Source organism: Engystomops pustulosus, chromosome 3 (assembly GCF_040894005.1).
Source record: "Engystomops pustulosus chromosome 3, aEngPut4.maternal, whole genome shotgun sequence".
Lineage (NCBI taxonomy): Eukaryota > Metazoa > Chordata > Amphibia > Anura > Leptodactylidae > Engystomops > Engystomops pustulosus.
In genome coordinates, this window is record NC_092413.1 from 110,416,203 (window position 1) to 110,443,036 (window position 26,834).

General features: G+C 40.5%; 1 protein-coding gene across 5 annotated transcripts in view; it reads right to left on the minus strand.

The window, feature by feature from the left end:
* FIG4 (FIG4 phosphoinositide 5-phosphatase) overlaps window positions 1-26,834 on the minus strand; it is a 279,940-nt gene that overhangs the window by 191,469 nt on the left and 61,637 nt on the right. For all 5 annotated transcript variants that reach the window (XM_072141804.1, XM_072141806.1, XM_072141807.1 and 2 more), the window contains exons 3-4: window positions 21,292-21,390; window positions 1,122-1,245 (exon numbers count right to left, since the gene is read on the minus strand). In XM_072141804.1, the coding sequence (XP_071997905.1) occupies window positions 1,122-1,245; window positions 21,292-21,390 (223 nt within the window). The remainder of the gene's footprint in view (window positions 1-1,121; window positions 1,246-21,291; window positions 21,391-26,834) is intronic.

The window sequence follows — 26,834 nt, forward strand, 5'->3', positions numbered from 1 at the left end:
CACCCGACATATATAACAAGAAGATGCTGGAGACAAGCAGCCACCTATATGTGCTTGTTTCCAAATGGATGAAAAAATGAAAATATAAAATATTACAAATACTGAAAACAGAAGCAACAAAGACTATAGGTGTATTTCCAAGGGGTGTGTTTTAGGGCTGAATCATTTATTCAAGAAGTCTAGTCAAGAAGATTCCTGAGGAAGGATAGAGGGAGCTAATTTCTCTTTAGCGGGTCTCATACAGCCAACGCCTCTCAACTCCCTCATTCCCCCTTCCTCAGGAATTTTCTTCAGCAGATCAGAGTAAACATCTCTCAGCTCCTCCATTTCCCCTCTCTCAGCAATTCTCTCATTCCTAAGGGAGGTGGGAAAGATGGAGCAGATTTCTCTTCAGTAAATCATACACAAACAAAGTCTCTCTCAACTTCCTAATTCCTGAGGGAGGGCAGGGTTAACAGTGTCAGCAGCAGTTAGGAGGCAGGGTAGCTTGACTGTATGGTGGAGCAAATGATGTTACTTCCGCCATCACATAACCATGGGCTTCAAAACCTTTCTATATTTATAGAACATCTACCAACAGGATGAAGGATTGTACACAAAGTACACTAAAACTGGTGTGTGTGCCCCCTCAGGCAGTGTCTTCTCTTCTTTTAGCTTATTTAACGGCTTTTACATTATAAGCCTGCAGGCTCCATAGGTTTGAATGGAACCTGGATCCCCTCAGGCTCATTTGCATACTTTTAAAGCCATTTATTCTTAAAAACAAGGGCATAGGAAGCTTAAATTAGAGCAGTTCCTGACAGAGGGGACACACAGATGTCCTTTAACTACCATAAGGCATAACATTTTTATTTTTCATCTAACATTTCTGACAATCCAACATCTTTGCTTGCGTTTTTATTTTTACAATGAATTTGTTGGAAGACATCTTACTAATAGACTAGAGCGAAGGGGAAGAGCGCCACTCAAAAAAAAGTGTTGAATAAACTTTATAAAAAGATGCAGGGCTACAGGGAGTTACAAGCTACGGTGACCTTACTCATAAGCAGCCTGTATGATAAAGTAAAGACTTCAATTGCTAATGAGAGCAAAAAAAAAATTCGCTGAAAAATCCAACTTACCCACGATACCAAAAGCCGACACAGCTCGTGATAATCCTGATGATCCTTTCTGGCCCATTTTTGTGCGGTTTCCAAGATCAAGGCGACCAAGAAGCTCTCGTACTTCTTGCTGGGTATATACATGCTAAATAAGAAAATTATTTGAGAAATTATAAATGCGAACAATAAATAACTGACAAAAAAAAAACAACAAAAAAAAAGATTGCAGACGGATAGAAGAAAACTTGCATAAGACTCCTACTATACTCCTGAAATGCCAAAACACCATGACCCTTAGTTTTAGCTACAGTTAACTTGTGTGGTAAGCCACAGAATCACCTGTTATTTGACGAACGCCTAGAGGCCTCGTAAGATCTACATCACCACAGACATATAATAATGGCATATGCAGGTATATTTATATACAGATAAGGACAGATATAGACATATGTTTACATATGCTTCATATACTAGTAATGTGCCTGTAATGAGAAAGATGACATAGTGTAATAACAGGAGAGTTTGTGGCTCACCACACTGTGTTGTTGCCTCTGAAACCATTGACCACGAGATGTTATCCTGTCTGACACATTACAAAAATTGCCTGTAATATTTATAGGCATCTCTAAGGAGCAGAGCCAGTAGTGAGATGAGACTGTACATCTGGACAATATTAAGTTATCTTCTATACATATTTTATTAGATTTTACTATTATTCTAATTTTGACATAGATGTGTAGATCTCAGCTCAGCCCACAATATGTTAGTACAAAATGTTCTTTAACACCTATGATGAAAATGTTAAAACGCATACAGCAGACAGATCCCCTTAATTTGTGATTGAGCTATTGTGTGATACATTGTATTTATTTATACATGTAATGCACTTTATTCACTCCTATAGGAGGTTCTTTAAGTCAGAGCTCAAGGGACTAACGAGGAAGAGGTCCACCCATATTGGTTATAGTAGTTTTTCTTGAGTTTTGTAATACATACAAGTGGATACATGCAGTTTTAGAAAGCTTCTTCCCTCCCCTTTGACTTCTGTTGTTGCTAGAGGATTGGGCGACACATGTTATGCTCATTGTAACAGCCTGTGAAAAGACTTTACTAAAAGGCTCTGGCGACAACCCCCAGAGTCTGTCTGGCTCATCAGCATAATTAAAAAAGTTGATTTTAGAAGGAAGACAGATATAAGAAAATGACCACAGTCACAGTGCCTGGATCTATTAGTAACTGCCCTTGGTTTATCATGCTTGATTTTAATGGCAGATTTTCTTTAAAGGGGTATTCCGGGAATATGAACGTCTGACACAAAAACCCATGATAATATAAATAAATGAATACAACAATACACAATGTCATTAGTCACAAAACGGAGCTTAAATAATTTGATTTTATGATTTACAAAATTTATGACCTCTCTAAAGTAGGTGGAGTTATCACTAAGATGGCCGCCACTGGAAACTACAAGTTCCATGATCCTTTAGTTCTCAGTAACTCCTCCTCCCTCTTATGCTCTGCTCCCGGTGATGATGTAACAGGTTTTCTTGCACTGTTACCATAGTAACCATCACCACAACACTGGCCATACTGGATGTACTGCAACCAACAGACTACAGCCAAACCTAGTGGTGATCACATGACCTGCCCAGGCAGGTGCAGGACATGTGATGTGGACATGTGACCAGCAGCCATCTTCTGTCCTGCAACGGACCGCGCAGAGGAAATCAACGGACTGATTAAAGGGCCAGTAGCATTTTAATTCTTCATTACAGTCTATGTCATCAGCATTTTCTGCTAAGGGAAGCAAAAACTAATTACACATTAGCTTATATTTTGAGTGCCCACTTGTATATGAATTATGCTGATTCCTGGAATACCCCTTTAAGGACTAATTTGGCATGCTTTGTGCAGATAAAGAATTATTATTATTATGGCATACAACAATACAACCAACCACAGGAGGGGTAGGTGAGAGAGATGGTTTTGGGGAAGATGTTACATATTGGATCTGCCATCACAAAAGCCCATTTACACATTTAACAAATAAAGCTCCAAACGGTGTATACATCGCTCAGCAAAAGGGAAGTCCCAGTTGATGTCAGTATCCATATAAGGAAACTGATATCACTGGGGCAAAACCCTGAAAATCAGCAGCAACCAATCACTAGCTGATGCCAATGTTCACCCTTTCTCACGCTTTTGGGAGGAGGGGTTGATATGTTTGAGCCCATAGTTGCAACGTTACCTTGGGAATCCTCCCGATCCAATCATTCCAATGTAGAGGTAAAAAGATATGTAAAACTAGCCCAAGTCTAAGTTCTGCTTTAACCAAGACTGGAGTAGCAAAAAAGAAAAACATGGGAAATGGCAAGACTTTAATAGTAGATTTCCTTTTTCTGCTGAGAAGGCAGCAGTAGCTGTGGTAGAATGTGCTTTAACATGGCAAATAGTGGCAAATAGTTCTGGCTGGGGATCACTCAGTATAAGAATAGATTTTGCATTCCAAAAAAGTTAAAATGTAATAAATGGGCTATAGATACTGTCATCTGCAACAGCGTCTTTAGACGTTAGAGACACCCAGAGACTTTAGTGAGAAGGAACATGTTGTTTATTACAGCTTCTTCCTCCTCCACTCCTCACAGCACTGCGCTGAAGTAGCTCAATGTAGAGAGGAGCAGACCCCGCGATCTATAGCACCGGCAGACACTAAATGGGTTAAATCAGAGCTGCCGGGTATGATCAGAGCAAGTACAGCTCTGATCAACATCAGCCCTCACGGGGTGTCATTCCTCCCTGTAACTGGGGCTCTTATAGACAACCCATTTACAGGGAAAAACTTGTAAAAGACATAAAATAAAACAATAAAAAAAAATAATAATAATAAAAAATAATAATAATTAAAAAATAATATAAAATATAACACATAAAAAAAATTAATGTTTTAAAAAAATACATTCACATGCAGTGGCCCCCGCCCTTGCATTCCAAGATAAGCTCACATTCACACAGACTTTTGGCCAGCAAACAGCACCAGCGACATGAGCAGAGAAAAGCTACAAGCTACAGACAGATTAGGTCTTTATCCAGGGGAAGGGGTGGGAGGCACAGCAGATCTGTCAGCATGTTGTGGCTATGATGTAGCAGGGCTGAGCATGTAATTGTGTGTAATATGCATCTCATCTCTCTTTCTATGAGTCAGATACTAGTACAAAGTTCAGAAGCTAAATGAAAGTGTATATAAACCTGTACCCTGATAATCTAACCACATTTTCAACACACAGCATCTCATAGCACTAGAGGGATCATAATGTATTCGCTTAGAGAGACGCTACACACACTATGGAATATTACACTGACCAGCTTAGGGAATGATAGGAGCTAAAACAGTAAAAAAATTGAAAAGTAAGTGGTTAAAAAAAAACTTTGAGTAATCATCACTAGGGGATTGAAATTTGAGAATTTTCTTTTATGGGCAAACCCCTTTAAAGCCTTTCAAAGCGTATCATTAAGGAATTAAGGTTAAAATGAGCTGGGCCCTTAAGGGGCCTCTTGTTCGTAATAATTTCATCTTAAGAAGTACACTATTTGATCCTCTTCTCCTTTGAGACAAAAAGCTGAAATGGACTAAAAAAAATTTTTGAGATATCTATAGTAATTTATCTAGTGCCTGCCAGCCTCTTATAATAGGCTACAGTTGTCATTTTGTTGGAATAAATTCTTAGATGCTTCTGGATTAGCTGCTGGGAAGTCCGTTTCAGAACTTCCCAAACTGCTTTCCAAATAGACCCCCTGAATATAACCCTAAGGAAGTTTTGCTCCCCAACCTTACTTGCATCCCTCTGAATGCAGAAAACGACTATTGATCCATGAGACCCCCGTCATGAGTCCTAGAAATTTCATAGCCTTCCTTATGGAACAACATTGGATAGCCAACAGTCTATCAGATGAATCAGCTTTTCTCTCCTGGCATCTGAAAGGAAAGACATCTGTAGTTCTGAATTCAGCAGCACCCCTAAGAAAATGTCTCCCTTTTCTGGTGTTCGATTGGATTTTTCCTGATTGACTACCCACCCCAGGTTTTTCAAAAAGCCCAACATAAATTTCCTGGAGTAAATCAGGGAGACTTCCAAGTATGATACAACCAGATTACCACCGTTTCTTACTGGTGCTAGTCCCTCTATCAGTAGCTTGGTGAAGATATGAGGTGCAGATAAGATTCTGAAAGGTAGAGCTACAAACTGATAGTGATGCACCATACCTTCTGGTGACACCACTGCAAATCATAGTAGTTTCTGAGAGTCTCCTTTATTTCCAGTGTACATGTGAATCCATCCTGATTTAAATTGGCTGTTGCAGATTTTAACAGTTTATCTTACCCGCTTGTTTTTGAGTTTGTTTTTCTGTGGTATTTTGTTCTTCAAGTTAGTGGAAAATTTTGGTTGATAAATTTTGAATTTATTTAAGAAAAAAAGGTGAATTTGGAAAACATTTTGAAAAAATTAGCTATTTTCAAACTTCAAAATGTTCTGTTTTTTAAACTGATAGTTTTACTACCCAAATTAGTTACTAACTAACATTTACCATATCTCAACTTTGTGTTTGCGTCAGTTTAGAAGTGACCTTGTGCGCTGCAAGGCCAGTTACAATAAAATGTAACTTTTCTGCAAATATTTTTTTTTAAAAACATATATATTTATAAGCATTCTCTGTTTATAACTCAAGAAGGATTTTAAAAATTGTCAGGAGGTGGGAATTAGCTGCTGAGGGTGTATTTTTTGAATGTGCTCATTCCTGGTGGTTTCCCTTGTAACAGGTGCATTGTATTTGTTATCCCTTCCTTCTAATAACTTCTTAGATGGAGGGTAGGGAAAGGAGGGGAGAGGGGGAGGAATGGGGTGAGGTTTTTGGGAAATCAATGTAACACAGTCAATAGAGTACTCACTGATCAGATCACCATCGAAAAGGATATCTTAGTTCTTTGGACCCTGATTGGCAGACACCATTGATTATCGTTTTATCTTAGTCCTATATATTAGCTCCAGTGTATCTCTTTAACCCCTTAACGCTGAAGCCACTTTTCACCTTCCTGACACGGGCCATTTTTTCAAATCTGCCCTGTGTCACTACAAGTGGTTATAACTTCGGAACGCTTTAACATATCCAAGTGATTTTAAAATTGTTTTCTCATGACACTTTGTACTTCATGTTGGTTGATGGTATGTTTTGGTGGTATGTTTTGCATTTATTTATGAGAAAATAAGATATATGATGAAAATTTGGAAAAATTCTTGATTTTCGAACTTCAAAATGTTCTACTTTTTCCCTACAAATGAATGTGTCTTTCAAAAAATGTACAAATTCTCAGTGGATAAAATAACAAAAGGCTCCACAAAATTTGATACCCAATCCCTCCTACGTCTAACAATACCCCATATGTGATGGTAACCTGCTGTATGGGCACACACCAGGGCATCGAAGTGAAGCTGCGCCATTCAGAGCAGATTATGCATTGTCACTTTTAATTGGCTATACAATCTTTATTTTTTTGGCAATATAAGGGCTTATTTTTTGCGACATGAGATGCACTTTACAAATACTTCAAGCTTATTGATGATATTTTATTAACTCTTGAATGTATGGGTGAAAAGAAAATTGTCAATTTCGGTTTACTTTCTTTTCGTATTTTTGGGGGGTCGTACACCGTTCACTAAAAATACTATATTATCTTTAATATATATTATCTTTACGGTGATACCTCATTTATAAAGATTTTCATTTATTTTTACAATTTTACTGGATAAAAACTAATACAGGCAGTCCTCGGGTTACATACAAGATAGGGTCTGTAGGTTTGTTCTTAAGTTGAGTGTTCTTAAAGGGCACCTACCACCACAAATCTACCTATAAAGGTAGATTGGGTGGTAGGTGGATCAATGGGACGTGAGGATAGCCCTTTTAAGGGCTAATCCTCACGTCCCCACACTTTTTTGATAACTTTTATTACACATATATTCAAATTTACTTATGCGGCTACTGGGGCGTGGAGTAGCCGCATGTGAGGTTACACGAGGCGGCTACTCCACGCCCCGGTAGCCACTTTGCCCCTCCTACTCACCCATCTTCGGCGCGCAGCTCCGCGTAGCTGCGCGCCCTCGTCCGGCGATCCTGCCATCTGCGCATGCAGTAGCCGCATCTGCGCATGCGCAGACGGCAGGATCGCCAGACGAGGGCGCGCAGCTCCGCGTAGCTGCGCGCCGAAGATGGGTGAGTAGGAGGTGTAAAGTGGCTACCGGGGCGTGGAGTAGCCGCCTCGTGTAACCTCAGATGCGGCTACTCCACGCCCCAGTAGCCGCATAAGTAAATTTGAATATATGTGTAATAAAAGTTATCAAAAAAGTGTGGGGACGTGAGGATTAGCCCTTAAAAGGGCTATCCTCACGTCCCATTGATCCACTTACCACCCAATCTACCTTTATAGGTAGATTTGTGGTGGTAGGTTTCCTTTAAGTAGGGGACCACCTGTATAGAGGAAATCTTATTTGTTTTTGCATCGCCATCTTTTCGGAGACTTAACTTTATTATTTTTTGGTTGACAGAGCTAGTTTAGGGCTTATTTTTTACTTGTTGAGTTGTTCTTTTCAGTGGTACCATTTTGGCGCACATAACTTTTTTTGATCACTTTTTAGAACATTTTTGTGTGGAGATTTTATGAAAAATGTACATTTTTGGCCTGTTTTTCGGGTTTTGTTTTTACTGCGTTCACCAAGTGGGTCCAATAATGTTTCTGAGTTACTGTACGAATTGTTACGGACGCGGCGATACCAAATATGAGGGTTTTTTTCCCACTTTATTGCATGTGTATAGGGAATATTTGTGTTTAGGGGACTTTAACTTTATTTAAGTAATTCTTTTTATTAAAAAATGATTTTATGTAATGTTTTTACCATTTTTTATTAACTTTTACAGGTTAGCTTGAACAAGCAATCCACTGATCGCTTGTTCAAGCTATTCTTCACATTACACAGTGTAATACAGCCGGGTCCTGCCAGAAGGCAGGAACCCAGCACACAGAAGAGGATCGCGCAGCCCCGGGCACCGGCAGTCCCGGGGCTGCGATCGGAGCAGCGGACCCCCCCCGACCGCGGCGTGTCAGGGGTTAACACCCGCAATCGGAGAAATCTCCAATCGCGGGTGTTAGAGGCAGGTGTCGTCAGAAGCATGACGTAATAGTACTGCATTTTGCGGGAACGCAGCTCCCGCGATGCAGTACTATTACGTCAAATGTAGGGAAGGGGTTAAAACTATCGAAAGATGGGCTTGTTAGCCCCTGATTTTCTATGTCCCTTGTTCCTCATACATCACATTCCATACATACCCTGTTTCCCCTAAAATAAGACATCCCCCGAAAATAAGACCTAGTACAATATTGTCCAGGCTTAGAAATATAAGGCCTCCCCTGAAAATAAGACCTAGCGGCAGTCATTGAAGCAGCTCCCCCCAGAAGGTTGTGACATGGGGAAGAATTCAAGGAAGTAAATCACTGGCTGTTGTGCTGCAAATGTGATACCAGCAGCTGCCAGGATAAGAAGGGTCATTTATGGAAAGTGCTTTTACTAAACATGAGAGATTGGGGCCAATAAATTTAATAGAAATGGAGTCACAAGAAATACAGCATGACAGTTTGGGTCATAAGGATGTTTAAGAAGTTGATTTTTTGTTTAATCATAAATGTAAATTCTTGTTCATGGAAAAATAAAACATCCCCTGAAAATAAGACCTAGTGCCTCTTTAGGAGCAAAAATGAAGCCACTTATTTTCGGGGAAACATGGTAGGTAGCACCACGCTGGCTAACTTAGCTCTATTCATCTGCTGCTACCTAACTCCCAGCTCCTGACAATTTTTAAAATCCTTCTAGTATATATATATATATATATATATATGTATATATATATATATATATATATATATGTTCTCTGTTATATATGTTTTTAAAAACATTTTGAATAAAAGTTACATCTTATCAGCAAAAAAAAAAATGGGTTAAACTGGCATTGCGGCAGTTTTGTTGTTAGTATTTAGTGGATTAACCCAGCTAAGAGAGGTCCATCTATACAAAAAAAAATTTGGATATCTTTGTTTTATTTTAACACTAGAGAGATCACAAATCGCACAGCATTCTCTCAAATTTTGAAGAAAATTTTAGAATCTATTTTAGGGACCATTTCATTTCTATAGGGGTTTCGGACGTTCTGTTAATAGAAGCCCCCACATATCACCCAGTTCTATTAGCTTCACCCCTCAAACTTTTCAAAACAGCAGTTAGGAAGCTTGTTAATGTATTTTATGCATTTTAAAGAACTTCAAACAAAATGAAGGTTTGATTTGGAATTCGCTAATATTTATCATTATTACATTCATTTAGCTGCAAAATGTACCCACATTAACCGAATAAAAGTAGAAAATGCATCTAGAAATATATTGTGCAGTTTTTTCAGAGAAAGAGGAAACCCCGCATGTGGATGTAACCCGCTGTCAGGACACATGGCGGGGCATTTTGGTAGCGTTTTGAAACGCAATCCAAGGCTCTACCTGCGATCGCACATTGAGGCAAGATTGCTTTTCCTTCGCATTCAGTTAATGTATTACATTTTTTATGTGTTGCGAAAAGGCAAAAAAGTGGAAATTTGGACATTTGAGAGCATTTTTCCGTTATGGGATTCACAGCTGGGAATAACCGTTTCTACATTTTTATAGATTGGGAATTTTGGGAGGCAGTGACACATAATATGTTGTGTTTTTTTTTACTTTTTTTTATTATTTATTGTTATGTGCGTTAGGAGCTTTTGGGACATTTTAATGAATTTTATGATGTTATCATGTGACATTTATCATGTGATCACTAGTACATACTAATGCACTGCAAAAAACATGTATTGCATTGCATTAGAAGTGTCAGCCTATGCATCTGCATAAGCTGACAGGCCGCTACTCCGTCTAACCAGGGGCGGGACCAAGCAGTCATGTATGATGACGACACCCCACGATTCATCAGTCTCTTAGAGCATAACTGTTCTAGTTGCTCATGTCAACCAGGGCTCAGAGCTCAGATTTAATTTTCCCACAGCTTTTATAAAATGAAAACTGAGCATTGATTGGTTTCCAAGGGCAACTAGAACAGTTCTGCTCTAAGAAACAGATGATAAATCTCCCCCATAGTTTCCAATTAAAACTCTCAAAATTTAACCCCTCAGTGACTGCCCAAATGAATTTTGACGTGGAGGGGGGCAATAGCTCTATTTTGTAACCCCATTGGATTATGTTTAAGATCCAACTGTCTTGGGTTACCACTTCTGTTAAATTTTAAAAACTCACCCCACCCCACCCGGGAGAAAGTGTTTTGGTTCTGGCTTATTCGCATTGGGGTTAAAGATGAAACCCCTACCTTTTCCTCCTTTGGGGGAACTCTATCTCCCTGTACCGTTACTTCTATATGATGGGGCGTGATTCTTGAGGGAACGAAAGGTGAACTCCTTTTTTAGTTTTTTATTTCACGAAAATCTTTTTTCTTATCTGCGGTCTGATTTTATATATCATCTAAATAAGGACCAATCACAAATTCTCCACTAAAAAGAAAATTACACAGTTTTGATTGGGAGTTTATATCACCCTTCCAATGCTTGAACCACAGAGGTCTTCTAGTACCATTAGATAAATGCTGCAAATCTTAGGCATTCATCAATGCATCGGCTGTGTCAGATTTCAATACCTGTACAGAGTCTAAAATTACATAATCTAGAGGTCTTACCCCCTACATGAGCATCCTACTCATTAAGCCAGATGTACAGGGACCTAACTACGGATACAAAAAAGAAATTTCCGGATCCAGCTAGGTGCAGATTAAAATCGCCTTTATTCCATTTTCAGGGCATCCATCAGATAAAATACAGGTGGCATGGTATAATCGTCAACGCGTTTCTAGCACATACAAGTGCTCTTAATCATGACTTGCAATGGAATTTTGTACTAAGTTTTGCAAAGATTGACATGTTTTATTGTTATCACATGTGATTGGTGGAATCTGAAGGGGGAGGAGTGGTCGATGGGTTATTTAACAAACAGGTTGACCACACTCCTCAGTCATGATTAAGAGCACTTGTATGTGCTAGAAACGCGTTGACGATTGTACCATGCCACCTGTATTTTATCTGATGGATGCCCTGAAAATCGAATAAAGGCGATTTTAATCTGCACCTAGCTGGATCCGGAAATTTCTTTTTTGTGGACTACATCGCCCAGCAGCGGGGTGGATCCGTGCTAGCGGACTAAGTTGCCGCATGATCCAGGTGAGCTGGAGGACTTTTTGTATATATACTTTTGTCTGCTATACTCCGTGCACACTGTTGAAGGATCCTAAATTGACAAACGGGTGAAATCCTACACAGATTACAGGCTAATATTTTGGCCATGGTTATACACACCTCAAGTATCTGTTGTGTAAAAACGGCATAGTTTCCGATTACTGTGTATTAACACAAAATGACCAACAGACATGAGAAGGCTGCAGCCTTATTCCTGGACAATAATGAACAAAGTTCACCAACAGCTGATGGGAAACAATTGGAAAAGCTGCTACATAATGAAACACGAGTTTGGTGGGATTATACAACTCTAAATAAATACAGAGAGAGAAAAATGATCCCAAGAGGGTTACGCATAAAAAAGATTCCCACCTGTGTTTACTCTGAGACATTTATAGAGGACTGGAACAATGCTCTCTCAGAGTGTTCACTCAGACTTATGGAACTCATAACACAACAAGAAGATATAAAACTTAAAGTGCTACAACAAGAAATTGAAATTACCAAGAAAAACTTAGCGGACACATTGGACAAAAAGAAGTTTGAAGAAGTCCTACAGAGAGCTGCAACTTCAACAAGTACTTTGGAGGATTCCATCATCTCCACTAAAAAGAATAAGTTTTCAAGAGACCAATTCGATTACAATAATAAACAAGTCTATGAATGGGGAAGGTGGGAAAGACCCCCACATACGCCAAAAGCAATTTTGAAACGTAGGTCTACGTCTAGAGAAAATACGACCAGGAATGTCAGTTTCACTTCCACTGAAAAGGATTCGGGAGATTCTGCAGATTCTGACTTGGATAATAGCCGGAGAAAAAAACCCTCATATTACAAAAAGAAAAAAGCCCGAAAACCGCAGCAACAACAAAAAAACGACGTGGGGGGAGAAAGCACAGATGGCAACCAATCACAGGGCATCCCCACGAGAAAACTGCGGAGTCAGAAGAACAGCTAAAGTCTATGGACATAGTAAATCTCTCTGATCGAGAACTCTCAGATATTGAACGGTCAGTATTGATCCTAGGTATGAATTTTGTCCCTACGCGAGATTTTGATGCATTTAATACAATAAAAGATGTTAACAAATTTATTAGAGATCTCACCATAAGAAAATACTTTTTTAACTGTGATGATAAGGATCCAGTAGTAGAGAGGGATAATGAGACACACATACCTAATGAATTTAGTGGGAAAGATTTTCAATCCCAGGTTACTTTAAATTTGCTGCAGTCCTTGGATAGCGATCATTTAAGAGTGGGGAATATGACACAATATCACATCAAAAACCCGTCTTTCTACCCGACAAAAGAGAGAACAGATTCCATGGGTCTCTTTCAGGAACGGGTGGAAAGGGATATTAGGTCTCTCCATGAGAATATCCAAAATAAAGGCTTAAAAACACCACAAAATCTATCATATAGCCAAAGAATGGCTCTTAAAGAGATTTCAGGTTGGGAAGACGTGGTGATCAGGATGTCGGACAAAGGGGGCTCAGTTGTGGTCATGAACAAAGGTGATTACATAGACCAGATGAGCCTCCTTTTGTCCGACACCATAACATACCGTGAATTAGGAGGGGATCCTACTGAAGTGTTCTCTGCAAAATTGTTGGAGTTATGCAGGGAAGGTGTAGCCGTGGGGGTTCTTAAAGATAAACAAATAGAACGTCTCATCCCCACAAATGCTACCATTCCAATTCTGCATGGTCTCCCGAAGACGCATAAAGGAATACATCCCCCACCCATGAGACCGATCGTGGCGGGTATCGGATCCATCAATGAGAACCTCTGTGGATGGTTAGACCACCACCTTCAACCCTTAGTACAAAGAATCCCAGGTTTTTTGAAAGATAGCGGGGAGGTACTTGGAGCTATGCATAACAAAATATGGAAAAAAGAATTCTCATGGCTCAGTTGCAATGTGGTAGCTCTCTACCCATCAATTCCGCATAATGTAGCCTTGAAAGCATTGCATTACCATTTAATACACCACAGCATATATGATGACAACCTTTGCACTTTCTTAATGGAGACATGCGATTTTTTGTTGAGACACAATTTTTTCATGTTCGATTCCAAATTTCTTTTGCAGACCAGGGGTGTAAGTATGGGGGCGAAGTTTGCCCCATCCCTGGCAAACTTGGTTCTTGCTTGGTGGGAGGAAACTGCCATTTTTGGTCCTAATAACCCATTTGTTGCCTGCGTGGAGTGGTATGGCAGATACATCGACGACCTGCTCATTATATGGGGAGCCGATGTGTCTGCCATACCACTCTTCGTGGATTACTTGAACAGCAACGAATGTGGGTTACAATTTACCCATTGTGTTGATCCCAAAACTATGGTGTTCCTTGATCTGAGCCTGGAAGGCACACCGGGGAATATCATTAAAACAAGTACTTACAGGAAACCTACGGCGGGTAATACTATTCTGTTGGCCAATAGCCAACATCCACAACATACAGTCAAATCAATCCCTGTGGGAGAAATGACAAGAGCCCGACGTAATTGTAGTACAGATCTGGATTATGAGGATGAGGTGAGGAAGATTTCGGGTAGATTAAAAAAGAGAGGGTACAAAGATTGGATGCTCAAAAGAGCTAAAAGTATTACAGACAAAAAATCGAGAGAGTGCTGTCCACTAATCGGAATACGGGTAATAGGAATATAACATCAAAAACAGACAGTAACAAAAAACCAACATTGGTACTTAATTATAGTCCCCAATTCCAAACCATTAAAAATATTGTTCTGAAACATTTACCTCTCCTCAATGAGAATCCGATTTTAGAGCAAATACTGAAGGGGGGATGTGGAATAGTATCCCGTAGAAATAAAACCATAGGGAACACTCTATCCCCCTCCCTGATAACAAGTTCATCCAACAATACAAATAAAACATGGTTGAACACAACTGGATTTTTTAAATGTGGCACTTTCCCTTGTAAAACATGTAATTACGTAAGAAATACAAAAACAATCACAAACAATACGGGTGACATCAAATTCACCATAGATAGTTTCCTAAATTGCAACAGTACCAATGTAATATATACTGTGTATTGTGGTGAATGCCATTTACAGTATATAGGCCAAACAAGCAGAAAGTTCAAGACAAGGAACATCTAAAAGATATCAAAAACCCAGCAGGGAAAAATTTGTCAGGGATATCTAGACACTTTGTGATGGTACATGAGGGAAAAACTGCCAGTCTGAGAGCACATGCATTTGAGAAGATCAGGCTACCTATACGAGGGGGCAATATAAGCACTTTATTAAAAAACAGGGAAGCCTATTGGCAATTTAAGCTCAAAACAATGTTTCCATTAGGGATGAACTATAAGAACGAATTTATGTACCACTACTGAATGTGCTGAGTGTCATCTGCTGGATAGTGTTGTGTTATGCTTTTCTATGTGTTTAATAGCCAAACCTCAGTTTTTGGGTTTTTTCTCCCTTTTTTAAATTTTTTTTCTTTTTTTCTTAGGTGTGTAGTAACAAGTGTGTACAAGGATGTGTTACCCGGATCGAATGCCCAGCAGGGTACCGGACACTTCTGTACACACTTTTTAGGGATGGAAAGAAATCCATTGCATATCCCACACAACTTACTTAATGCATGTTTACATGTTTAATGTTTACACGTTTACTTGTTAACATGTGTTTACACAAAAAATTTACATGTTAACAGTTTACAGTTTGCATGTTTACATGTTAACATATTAATGCATGTTTACAGTCACTACTTATGTGGTTTTATATTTACTCATTGTTTAAAAAAAATATATATATATATATATAATATTTTAATATTTGTGTCTTACTCTTTGTATTTAGTTACTGGGCTAATCGGTATCCATCGATCGACCGACCAACCGATGGTACCTCGTGGATAATATTATTAACACAAAGTGCTCCCCAACGACCGTGAGATATGCCAGGCTGGTTGGTCCTCGATGCACCGGTATATATACTTACCTTTATGAATTCAAGGCGCCACGGAATGTCTTACTATTGAATGTATTCCGGCTGTTCACCGGTTGCTGTACCAGGTGACAAGTCACATGACCGCAGATACCAGATCAGCGTGGAGTTCCCTTCGTAACAGCTGAAAGGAACCACGGAACACAAAGAAAAACATTGCCTCTGTATTATTTAAGTTTAATTTTTATAACAAGCATGATTATTATGTATAATTCTTGCACCTATAACGCCTTGCAATGGAATTTTGTACTAAGTTTTGCAAAGATTGACATGTTTTATTGTTATCACATGTGATTGGTGGAATCTGAAGGGGGAGGAGTGGTCGATGGGTTATTTAACAAACAGGTTGACCACACTCCTCAGTCATGATTAAGAGCACTTGTATGTGCTAGGAACGCGTTGACGATTATACCATGCCACCTGTATTTTATCTGATGGATGCCCTGAAAATCGAATAAAGGCGATTTTAATCTGCACCTAGCTGGATCCGGAAATTTCTTTTTTATGGACTACATCGCCCAGCAGCGGGGTGGATCCGTGCTAGCGGACTAAGTTGCCGCATGATCCAGGTGAGCTGGAGGACTTTTTGTATATATACCTAACTACGGATGACTGCTTGATCCTACAGATTTGGTATCGCTGCATCCGAAATGACCTGTACAGTAAAATTGTATTATTGTTTAACTGACACGATGAACAATGTAAAAACAGTTTTAAAAAATCACCAGAAATTGATGAATTTTACTTATTTTGTCCCCCTTCCTCATACACCCAAAAAAGCCATCAGTACATTCTGTAATTTGCTCCACTAGCATTATGGAATAGATACGTTTTTTTATTAGATAAAAAACCTCAAATATAATTAAAAATAAAACCTCAGCCATCTCCGTAGGTATCTCCAATAGAAGTGTTATACCACATGGAAGACTTTGATGGCCACAATAATGAAAAAACAAATATTTTATAGCAGACAAAAAAGTTATATATCTTATAGGGCAAATAGGCTACTGCATGGCCCTCCTTCCCTTCTGCACCTGCAGTACACACATTTAGTAACATCCACATGTGGGGTGGTTCCGTATTCGAGAGAAATAGCAGAACAAATTATAAGATGGGTTTTCTTCCTTTATCTTTTGTGAATGTGTAAATTTTAGCGCTAAATGAACATATTACTGACAAAATTGGATTTTCTAAGTTACACCTCCAGTGCATTTTAGTTACTATGAAGCGCTGAAAGGGTTAACAAGCTTTGAAAAATAGTTATTAATAGTTTGAGGTGATATATAGGGGTTAATGTTATATACCGTATATATACTAGAGTGTAAGCTGACCATAGTATAATCCAATGTATCTTATCCTCTTATCAATAAAATGCCCAGCAGAGCCCCCCTTTAAGGAAATGTCCTGCAGGGCCCCCTTTAAATATAATGCCCAGTACTGTCCCGATAAAATAATAAACTTAGTACTCACCTTCGACGCTCACTCTTCTCCGGCTTCCCAGCAGTTCAAGAGGCGGCACGTCTGTGCTCACTTTCCGCATGCCACACACACATTATGACGCAGCGTCTCGCCACCTGATGACATCTCGCCGTGTGTGTGTGCGCGTGCGGGCATAGAGCATGAACGTGCCTCTGCCCACACTGCCAGGAGCTGAGAGCAGAAAACAAGTTGATGGATTCACCCAAGTGCTACATTTCGGATCCTATTCAGAATCCTTTCTCAAGGCTTGGGTGAATAAAGTACCCACTTTCTTCTTGAGAAAGGATTCTGAATAGGATCCGAAAAGTAGCACTTGGGTGAATAAAGTACCCACTTTCTTTTTACATATTGGTGTGCAGCCTATTCTTGTATTTTTGAAAAGAAGATCCTTTATAAATTTAAAAAATGGTGAATTATTCAAAGTTCCTGCCAATTTTTTTGTTTTCTTATAAATAAATGCAAAACATAACAACCAAACTTTAGCACATGCATGAAGTACAACGTGTAATGAAAAAAAAAAAAAAACTCAAAATCACTTTGGTAAGTCCTAGTGTTCAAAATTTATATCCACATAAAGTGACACATGTCGGATTGCAAAAAATGAGGCTGAGCCTTAAAGGACATCTACCATCAGAATCAAGGATTATAAACTAATATAATATGTACAGAATGTTGGCTTTTTGTAATGTGCATATTTGTATTATCAGCAACAGAAATAAAAAGTTTCTGATTTAAAAAAAGGATTGTAAACTAAGCACACTAACATGCAGGTGTGTGCCACCTCTTCCAGGATCCACGCTTATTTTAGCATCTTAACTTCATGTAATGTGGGTTTGTTTTCTGAGTAATAAAAATTGCACTTTATAGAATTTAATTTAATATTCCATGTCGTGTACTCGGCATAATGCAGTAAAATTAGTGGAAAAATGCACTTGAGCCATTTTCTTTTGGGCTTGAACTTTACAGCTTTCACTGAGCGCCCCAAATGTAATGTTTACTTTATTCTTTGGGTCTTTGAGTATGATCACGGGATACCGCATTTATATAGGATTTATAATGTTTTCATACATTTACAAAAATTAAAACCTCCTGTACAAAAAAAAGGGTACATTAACCCTAGGTTGTCTGACTGATCCTACCATATACTGCCATACTGTACCATATACATATACATACTGTATGGCAGTATATTGGGATTTTTAAACAACATGTATTACAATGTGTAAAGGCCTCCAAACATTTCATCTTTCACAGACTTTGGTTGGATTTTATATTTTATTTCCATATTGGAACAAACAGCTGCTACAACATAGTCCAATTTATTAGAGTAAAAGAAGTTTCTCTTATCTGCCTCTTGCATTCAAATTATTGGTATACATCAAATGATTCTATAATAGAGCTAGATGCCATTATATCAGATTCAGAGGAGGGAGACAATATAGTCTCCTCTTTTCTTATGGGGTAGCTCCTGAGTGGCCAAGCATTAGAAATAGAAGACTGTTGTTTTGACTCTAGGAGTATGCTTCTCTACCTAAGGAGTATATATAAGTATCATTCTCCAGTCAACCATATCATCAGTACCAGATAGACTCTCACAAAAAAAATTTAAACCCGCCGGTGTCTGATCTCACTTCTGGTTAGGGACCTTATACACTATTTCACTTCTGGTTGATTAAAACGGCTTTCTGCCATCTACAGGTTTATGCCTCTGCCCAGCTTTCTCACGAAATTGTAATGGGTTGCTGTACTAGATGCCATCCCTCTTTCTCCTGGCTATGGAGGCCATAGATAATCGAGAACAGGGGATCCACAGAGAAGGGGTTCTCTGTTCTCTCTTTGCCCTTTTTCTCAGGATCAACAGGGAGGACCGCAGCTGCCTGAACATCCTCCGGTGACCATGGAAAAAAAGGTATAACACAACTCCTCCACCCATGATGTAGAGGAGGAAACCACTATCAGTCCTTTCTGTTGGGACAGGAAAAACACTGCTGTTAGAGGGCAAGGGGAGGGTTGTAACTGATCTCCGTTTCCGGTCCCTACAGGAGGCAAGAAGACAACCACCATGTGGCTATCATAGGGGACAATATGTAAAGATTTTTTTTTTTTAATTCTTTTTGCTCAAGAACGCTTTCACTCAGTCCATTTGCATTCAAATGATACATAAATGATACATTAACAGCTTTCTGATGATATGGTTGGTAGCAACATCTGTCAAAATTAGTTGGATGTGTAACCCCAAAGGCCAAAGCTGTTATAATAATTAATAATAATAATAATTCCACAGAAATTGCTAGTCCCTGTCACCATGGGGCTCACAATCTACTCAACCTACCAGTATGTTTTGGAGTGTGGGAGGACACTGGAAAACCTGGAGGAAACACACGCAAACACAGAGAGAACATTCAAACTGTTTGCAGATGTTGACCTGGATGGGCCTTGAACCCTGGACCCCAGCGCTGCAAGGCTGTAGTGCTAAGCACTGAGCCACTGTGCTGTCCTACATATGAGTGGTGCCACAATTAAATGTATAACTCTTGGAGAAAGACATTAGCAGGTAAGTTGGTAGAGGACTTAAAAAGAGCTGTGAAGGATAATCCTACTGTCACTTGCTCAGTTTGAAAATGAATGAAAATAATACATAGGGATATTCAATTCAGCAGTGTTAGTGATGGGCTAGGTCTAACCATAATTTTGGAGACAAGGTCTTGGTGTCATTTTAAAGAGGAAAATGGCCCTAGGATACGTTTCCAGTTGACACAGAACCAAAGATAGCCACACAGTTAAGGGGGTTTGCTCATGAAAGAAAGTTCTCACATTTTAACCCCCCAGAGCGTTGGCAGAAGGGACGGTGCCACCAGGCAATTGCCTGGGCCCAGACCTGCTGGGGGACACACATAATGATGTAAATAAGGAATCCATGGGGCTGAGGTGGACTGTATCTAATGAATCCGCAGGGAATATTTTAGGGAACAGGAGATTTAAGTTTGTGAATTTTTAATGAGGCCACATGTGTTCACTGCAGAGGGGCCCACTGAGGTGCTGTTGCCCAGGGGCCTGCTGAAACCTGGAGCCAACCCTGGTTGGCGGGGGACTCTCTAAGCAGATACATTATGATCCCTGTGTGCTGACAATCTGGTTACATTATCAGGGTCCAGGTTTATCGACACTTTTATTTATCTTATGAACATTCTACTAGTACCTGACACATAGAAAGACAGATTAGAGATGATGAGATGCATAAGATGGCACAATTACACTCTCCAGTTCTGCCAACTCTGCTGGTTATATCACATACACTGTCACCATAGTATCTCCAACATAAAGATCTTATCTTGCCTGTATCTTGTACTTTTACTCTCCTCAAGCTGCTGTTTGCCGGTAGGAAATGTGAGAGTCTGTGTGTATGTGTGAGCTTGTCTTGGAATGCAGGGGGAGGGGCGATGCAGAGATACTGCAGTGTGAGACAGGAGAATCTATTCATGAGAAAAATCTGTGCTGCCCGACCTTAGAGTGAGAAGATTAACGGTCGGATCCCGGGGCAACCAAAATTGTGTACACCATGACTAATAGAGATAAGTTGGAATTATAGCAGTGAATTAGAGAATGTGTTTTTTTGTTATCCTGAGTAAATTTAAGAATCTTGTCTTTGTGGGAATACCCCTGTAAAGTCATAGTCAGGAGCAAAAGCTTCATATTCAGCTTCCATACACAATTGTAACTTCAACTGTGGATATTTCTGGTACTGTGGCAAATGGTAGAAACACAAACCTCTATTAAAGGGTATATTCCCCCCCATTTTTTTTTTTTTTTTTTTAACTACACCACAACTGTGTTTCTAAGCAACGTGGTCCAGAAGTTATAGCCATTTGAAGTGGGCCCTAACTAGGGCTTATATTTACCCTACTCTGAAGCTGAAAAATCATGGGAAAGGTCTTATTTTCTAGAAAACACAGTGGGGCACATTTACTAACCCAGTCCTGATGCGATCCCCGAGGTGCGTTGTCAGACGAGGATGAAGTCCGGCGCAATTCACTAAGATCATGCGCCCGATATCCTGCATGTGTCGCATCCCGCTGAGGTCCACCTGAGATCACCTTCTACTTCCCGGTGTATGTGAGTGCATTGTCTTGCGACACAATTTGAATTTTAAATCCTGCGCTTAGTCCGAATCAGTCGGGTTGTCCGACGGCCACGCCCCAATTTGTGTCGCATGAAAGTCTGCGCGATTGCACCTAAATGTGCTCGCGTGTGCCAAAAACCCCTGGTAAATGCGGCGCAAATCGGAAATAGTCAGGAAACCCGACGGAAATGCGGTGTGCGGACCCATTATATGTTACTCAGTATATAGTAAATAATCTCACCTTGTCATCGATAATAACCAGGTCCTTGGGTTCAGTCCGGTCAATTTTCAAAACACGGTATTTGGTTTCTGCATGATTGCTCCCCACGAGGAAATATCTCTAAACAAAGAAGAAGAAAATGCAATTTAGAAAATAATTGATTTAAATCCTAATATGTTGTGATATAATTTAGCTATAAAAAAAAGTTCAAACCTGAATCAAAAATAGCAACATTACAATAATTTGCAAGTGATCAATATTAGTCAATGTTCACAGCTCAGTAATTGCTGTGATCACTCAAATTTCACTAGCCAATCACAGCAGAGAAAGGTGTTTTAAACTGCATCTTGCTCTGATAAGCTCAGAAAGCTCAGCCAGATAAACAGTGTTGTCAAGGGTTTCACACAGATAAAATTTTCACAAAATTTAGCAGATCAACCCATAATCACACTAAATCTGCCTTCTTATCCTTACTTTCTTTTCCGATTGTTAAAAACCTTTTCAGGCGATGAATGGAGCCTATAAATCATTCAAGTTAAAATTGTATACTGGACCTCAGCTTCCAGAACAGGGATGTGAGGGCACAGGGCAGGAGCTCTTGCTTGCCGGCCATAGAAAACCCGCAAAATAACAAGCCACAGCTGCAATTACCCCAGGCCAGTTAGTCAGTAAAGAGCTTGGGCGGTGGCCAGAGAACGGTGCAGTCGTTGGGGGAGTGGTGAGTGACTGAGAAAGCCGCAAGAGATAGCAGAGCCGCAGCAGGGGCACAGACACGTGGCATAAAGTAAAGGAGCACACCCGCAGTAGCCACAGCCCTGCAACACTGGAACCCACTTCTACCCGGAGCGCAGTGCACAGGGAACGGAGCCAGCGTAAAACCATCGGGCTGGATAGCCACAGATGTCATTACGATCATTGCCACATGTTGGAAGACATGTGGAAACATTGCACCATGTGGAGGTGCAGAAATGGACACTTTTTTGACCAACTGACTTCCACCTTCTTAGGCGATGGTTGCAACCTGAAACTCCTGGCAGGAGACATGAATGCAGAATTGTCCCCAGACAAAGACCGCAAACAGTCACACAGCCCAGTACACAGTGAGAACATATACACGCTCAGCAGACGCTAGCGGACTTTGTGCACAAGACGGGACTACATGTCAAATAACACAGAATACCAAAAGGAACCAGAGCGGCAACAAACACTAATATATAAAAAATAATATTCTTTATTGAAAATACATAGATACGACATATATAACCCTCAAATGGGAAGAGAATATGAATACAATATATGGGGGACACAAGTAGCCCAAGGTGGAAAAAGGGGCAACACAGGAGACCAATGGCTACCCCTATTAGACCAGAGTCCAAATAGTATAATTGTTGATAATAGTAATATAGTCAAAGTATTAGACTCAAATAAATAAGGAAAAAGTGGCAATAGTCCAATAAAAAAAATAATAAACCATACACAACACTGAAGGTACCATCCAGTGTTAGAAAAAATATCAAAATACTATTGCACACTCACCCGAAAACATGATGGACAGACGCTGGGCAGGTCAGGGGAAAGCCAGAGGATACACCCCGACGCGTGTTTCGCCATACTATGGAGATTTCCCTCATACCTGACAAAAGATGACACCTTTGTATAACTGCTTGAGAGCTGATAAACTGAACACGAGTATGAAAATGGGACACATATAGAGGACCCACGGGCATTCTGTACATGCGCCAAAAGACGGGGAAGACTCATGGCCTATGTGGCTAGCCTCAAAAAAGGGAGAAAAAAGATGTTAATGCCAGTGCAGCATTGCAGTCAGCTTACACAATGGGGCACATTTTTCTTGCTGTCTGAAAGTCACAGCTCAGCTATTATTTTACCAGTGCTCATGAATATTTTAAAAGGGGAGCTGTGATTGGCTGCCATAAGCAACTAGAAATATTCTGACTTTCAGACAGCTTGATAAATCTGCCCAAATGTATTTTAATTGACTCCACACTAGTTAACATAATGAATTGGGAAGATGCCAGATCGACCTATGAGCTATGGCTTGCCAACCCTTTGAGGCTGACCTCTTCCATTATGGGAAGTCTGGGTGCTTGTTAGCCAGGCTGGCTAAAGGGCAACATAAACCAACACATATCCATACACTCCGCATATCATCAGGCCAGTTAGTCTCTTCTCCAAAAGGTGGTAAGCACCACCTTTAAAAAATTCTATGCTACCTTATAATCTGCCAATGGCAGAGGGGAGGGGGATGCACAACAGTATTTAGCGGGAATCAATCTCCCACAGCTGAACCAAACTCAGCTGGACACCCTCAATGCTGATGTCACAACAGAAGAGTCAAAAGCAACCTAAAAAAAAATGGTAAAGCCCTGGGGCCCTGCTGATACACAGCAGAGTTTTTTAAGACACTCAAGGGCAAGATCCTACCAGTCATGCGTTTTACACACATGCACACAAGCTTCTAAAATGCATGCTCAGACCACTGCTTGTGAATGTATCCTCAAAGCGTTTTCCTTCACTGTTGGAAGTGTAAGTAGCTGTGTTAATGCTTTCACAGCTTCAAACACTTTGGCAATAAAAGAAGACACCTTCAAAACAGGCAAACGCATGGTAACGTGCAAAACCCATGCATCTAATTGCATGTCCAAAAGGCCACGCGTGAACGAGCCCTCAATCATTTTAGTATATACCATCCATTATTTGCTAAAAGTGGACTACACTTTTAACAGGTTACCACTAACTGATTCTGATTACTACAGTTTTTAGGCTTCTGCTCGGCTTCCTTGGGTGCAAAATCCCATTCCAACAGCAGCCCCACAACTTTATATATTAAAATGCATTTGGATTTTGAACAAAAGAGAGTTTTAGGGTGTGGTCACACATTCTGCTAGCGCTGGGTTTCCTAAGGCAATGCTAGTGCATATGCATTTCCAGTAAAAGCATGCACGGTAACCAGCACCTGATTATATTGCTTAAATGCAAGACGGTGCGGGTTACCAATTCAATGCATTTCCATAGAAAAGTGTATGTGATCGGGCAGGGGCCTGCCCCCCATTTATGTAGATACATGTACCAATACACAGGTATGGTGCTAAGGTGGCTCGGTATGGCAAGTCTGTGAGAGATATATTTCTCTACAGATGCATTTTGGTCCAAGAGGACGCCATATTGTCATGCTGACCACTGCCCAGCCATTTTGCAAAAAATGTCTATTCATCTCATGATTCAAATTTAATTTTGTTTGAATCTGCTGAGAGAAAGTTCTGTCCTTGACTCTTGTCCAATATTTTTCCTTCAGTACCTGCTTATCTTATGTTTTGGCCTCACCGAGGAGCCTTCAGAGTCTTCTTTTGAGAAGACAGTGCTCTATGGGAGAAATAATATGCAAAGTTCATCTGCATGTCTTGGGAAAGTGAATTTATGGGAAGATATTCAACCTGGCCTTCTGCATTGCAGAATTTCATTACCTTTTCACGCCCCTAGGAAGACGATTTTCTGTATTTTATATATATAAGGCTGCGCGCTCATAAAGATTGTGAGCCTGCATTTTCTATGAGACTGGTGTGTCTTAGTGTGTGCTCTCATCCTGGTACCGGGAGCCATTTTTGGTTAAAAAGGGTTAATTCGAAAGTCACCTAACAACTGAAAGGCTGTTTGAGTCCTAGATAAAGATCTGTTACAAGTCCAATGTTTTCTTACCATTCCGCACCTGCAGAAAAGGTAAAGCCTGCTCTATCTTTGGCTGTAACAACGGGCGTACACCACTATTTCCTATGGAGAAGGGAGGGGTGAGTAGCACATGTGCACGGAGCCTTAGAAAATGGTTGAAGTAGTTTTGAAGAAGATTGGCGATAAAGCAGGGAATAGATTTATGTAGAGGTGATATTCCATCCAAGGTGTTTTTCACCCATCTGGTTTCAAAAGGAAGAATACTAAGATTTAATAAAAGGCACAGTGAACCATGGACATCAGGACAACTTGATCTTAATTCAATCTGCTCAATACACATGCTGTTAAAGCTGAGAACAGCATGGGGCTAACAGCTGATGCAAAGTGTTGATTTATTGGAAGTTGCCCTTGTTGTTCTGCTCTTTTAACCAATTAGCTTAGTTTGTATCTCAGTTGGGGGCACAGAAAACAATAAATGTTCAAAGACTGAAAAAAACATGGAAAGCCATGTGTCTGAACTGTCGTTTAGGTCACAGAGCCATGCAAATATACAGTTATACAAACTACTGCAGGAGAGGCCGTGCACATGTATTCATCATTTCTAACCATAGACTTGCATAATTATTAAAGGAAATCTAGGAACGGGGTTGCTTGACGGGATGACGTAGCTGACGTCGTTCCCGCCTCCCGCCGTCCCATCGCTGCTCACGGACCACCGCAAACTGAACGACGACACCGACTCTATGCCGGACGCGGACACCAGCTCCATGGAGCCCTAAAGACCAGCACGTTGGCAGCGCCAACTCGCGGCACACCCCGCACGTCACGAAAGCCGTCCCCAGTGTTTGTGGAGAATCCTCAGAGAGCCCGGACCAGAGGTTCTGGGAGGGACACAAAACAGGCACAATACAGGCACCACAGGGGGATATAAGGGGCGAAAGGATGGGTCTGAGTGGATAGGGCCATTCCATGCGTGGTGTGGGGGGTGCAGCCCACTGCCCCCGGCTTGAGGCTTCCCACTGCCGCCTGGTGGGAGCGGAGAGGACGTGGTGGGAGGCATGCTGTTGGGGTAGGGCTGTGCCGGGCACATCCGGGTGGTCCCTTCCCCAGCCCTTCTGATTGCTGCCACTACGGTTTTTTTTTTTTTTTTTTGGTTCTCCCTTCTTTTTTGGTAGCCTGACTATAGGCTGACGCCTGATGCTTTAGTAGTCTGACGTGCCAAGCCGGCCGGTTTGTTTCATTAGATGTACTTTCTAGCTGGATATGTTAACCCGTTCATCCGTTGAACAACTTGCTGGAAGGAGCCTGTGACTATATTTAACTTGGCTACATTAACAACATACTAACAAGCTCGGCAGAGGATTAAGTGCGAACTGTGCTCTATAGCAGTACCGTTGAACTTATTGTTTGCTACAGCAGTGGACTAAGTGTGAACTGTGACCTATAGCAACATCACGGAAGCTGTAGCTTCACTACCCAGCACTAACCAAGCTCCTCCGTTAACTGTACTTGAGACTCATCCCTGTGTGTGAAATGGCGTGCTTAACTCGGCTGCACTAACAATACACTAACAAAATAAAGGTTTGAATGTGAACTGTGACATATAGCAACACTATTGGAATCACTATCTAACATTGCAGAGGACTAAGTGTGAACTATGACCTATAGCAACACTACTGTGACCACGTCCACAGAATAGTATTTAGCGAATTGTGTCAGAGCTGTGAACCGTGTCTGAGCTGTTGTTTGTTTTTTTGTCTTCTTCTCTGTATGCACAGGATCGTGTTCCTCACATTTCTGCGCCAATAACAAGCCTGGCATGGGACGGAGTGTGAACTCTGTCCTACAGTAATACTGCTGAAAATATTGCGTAAACA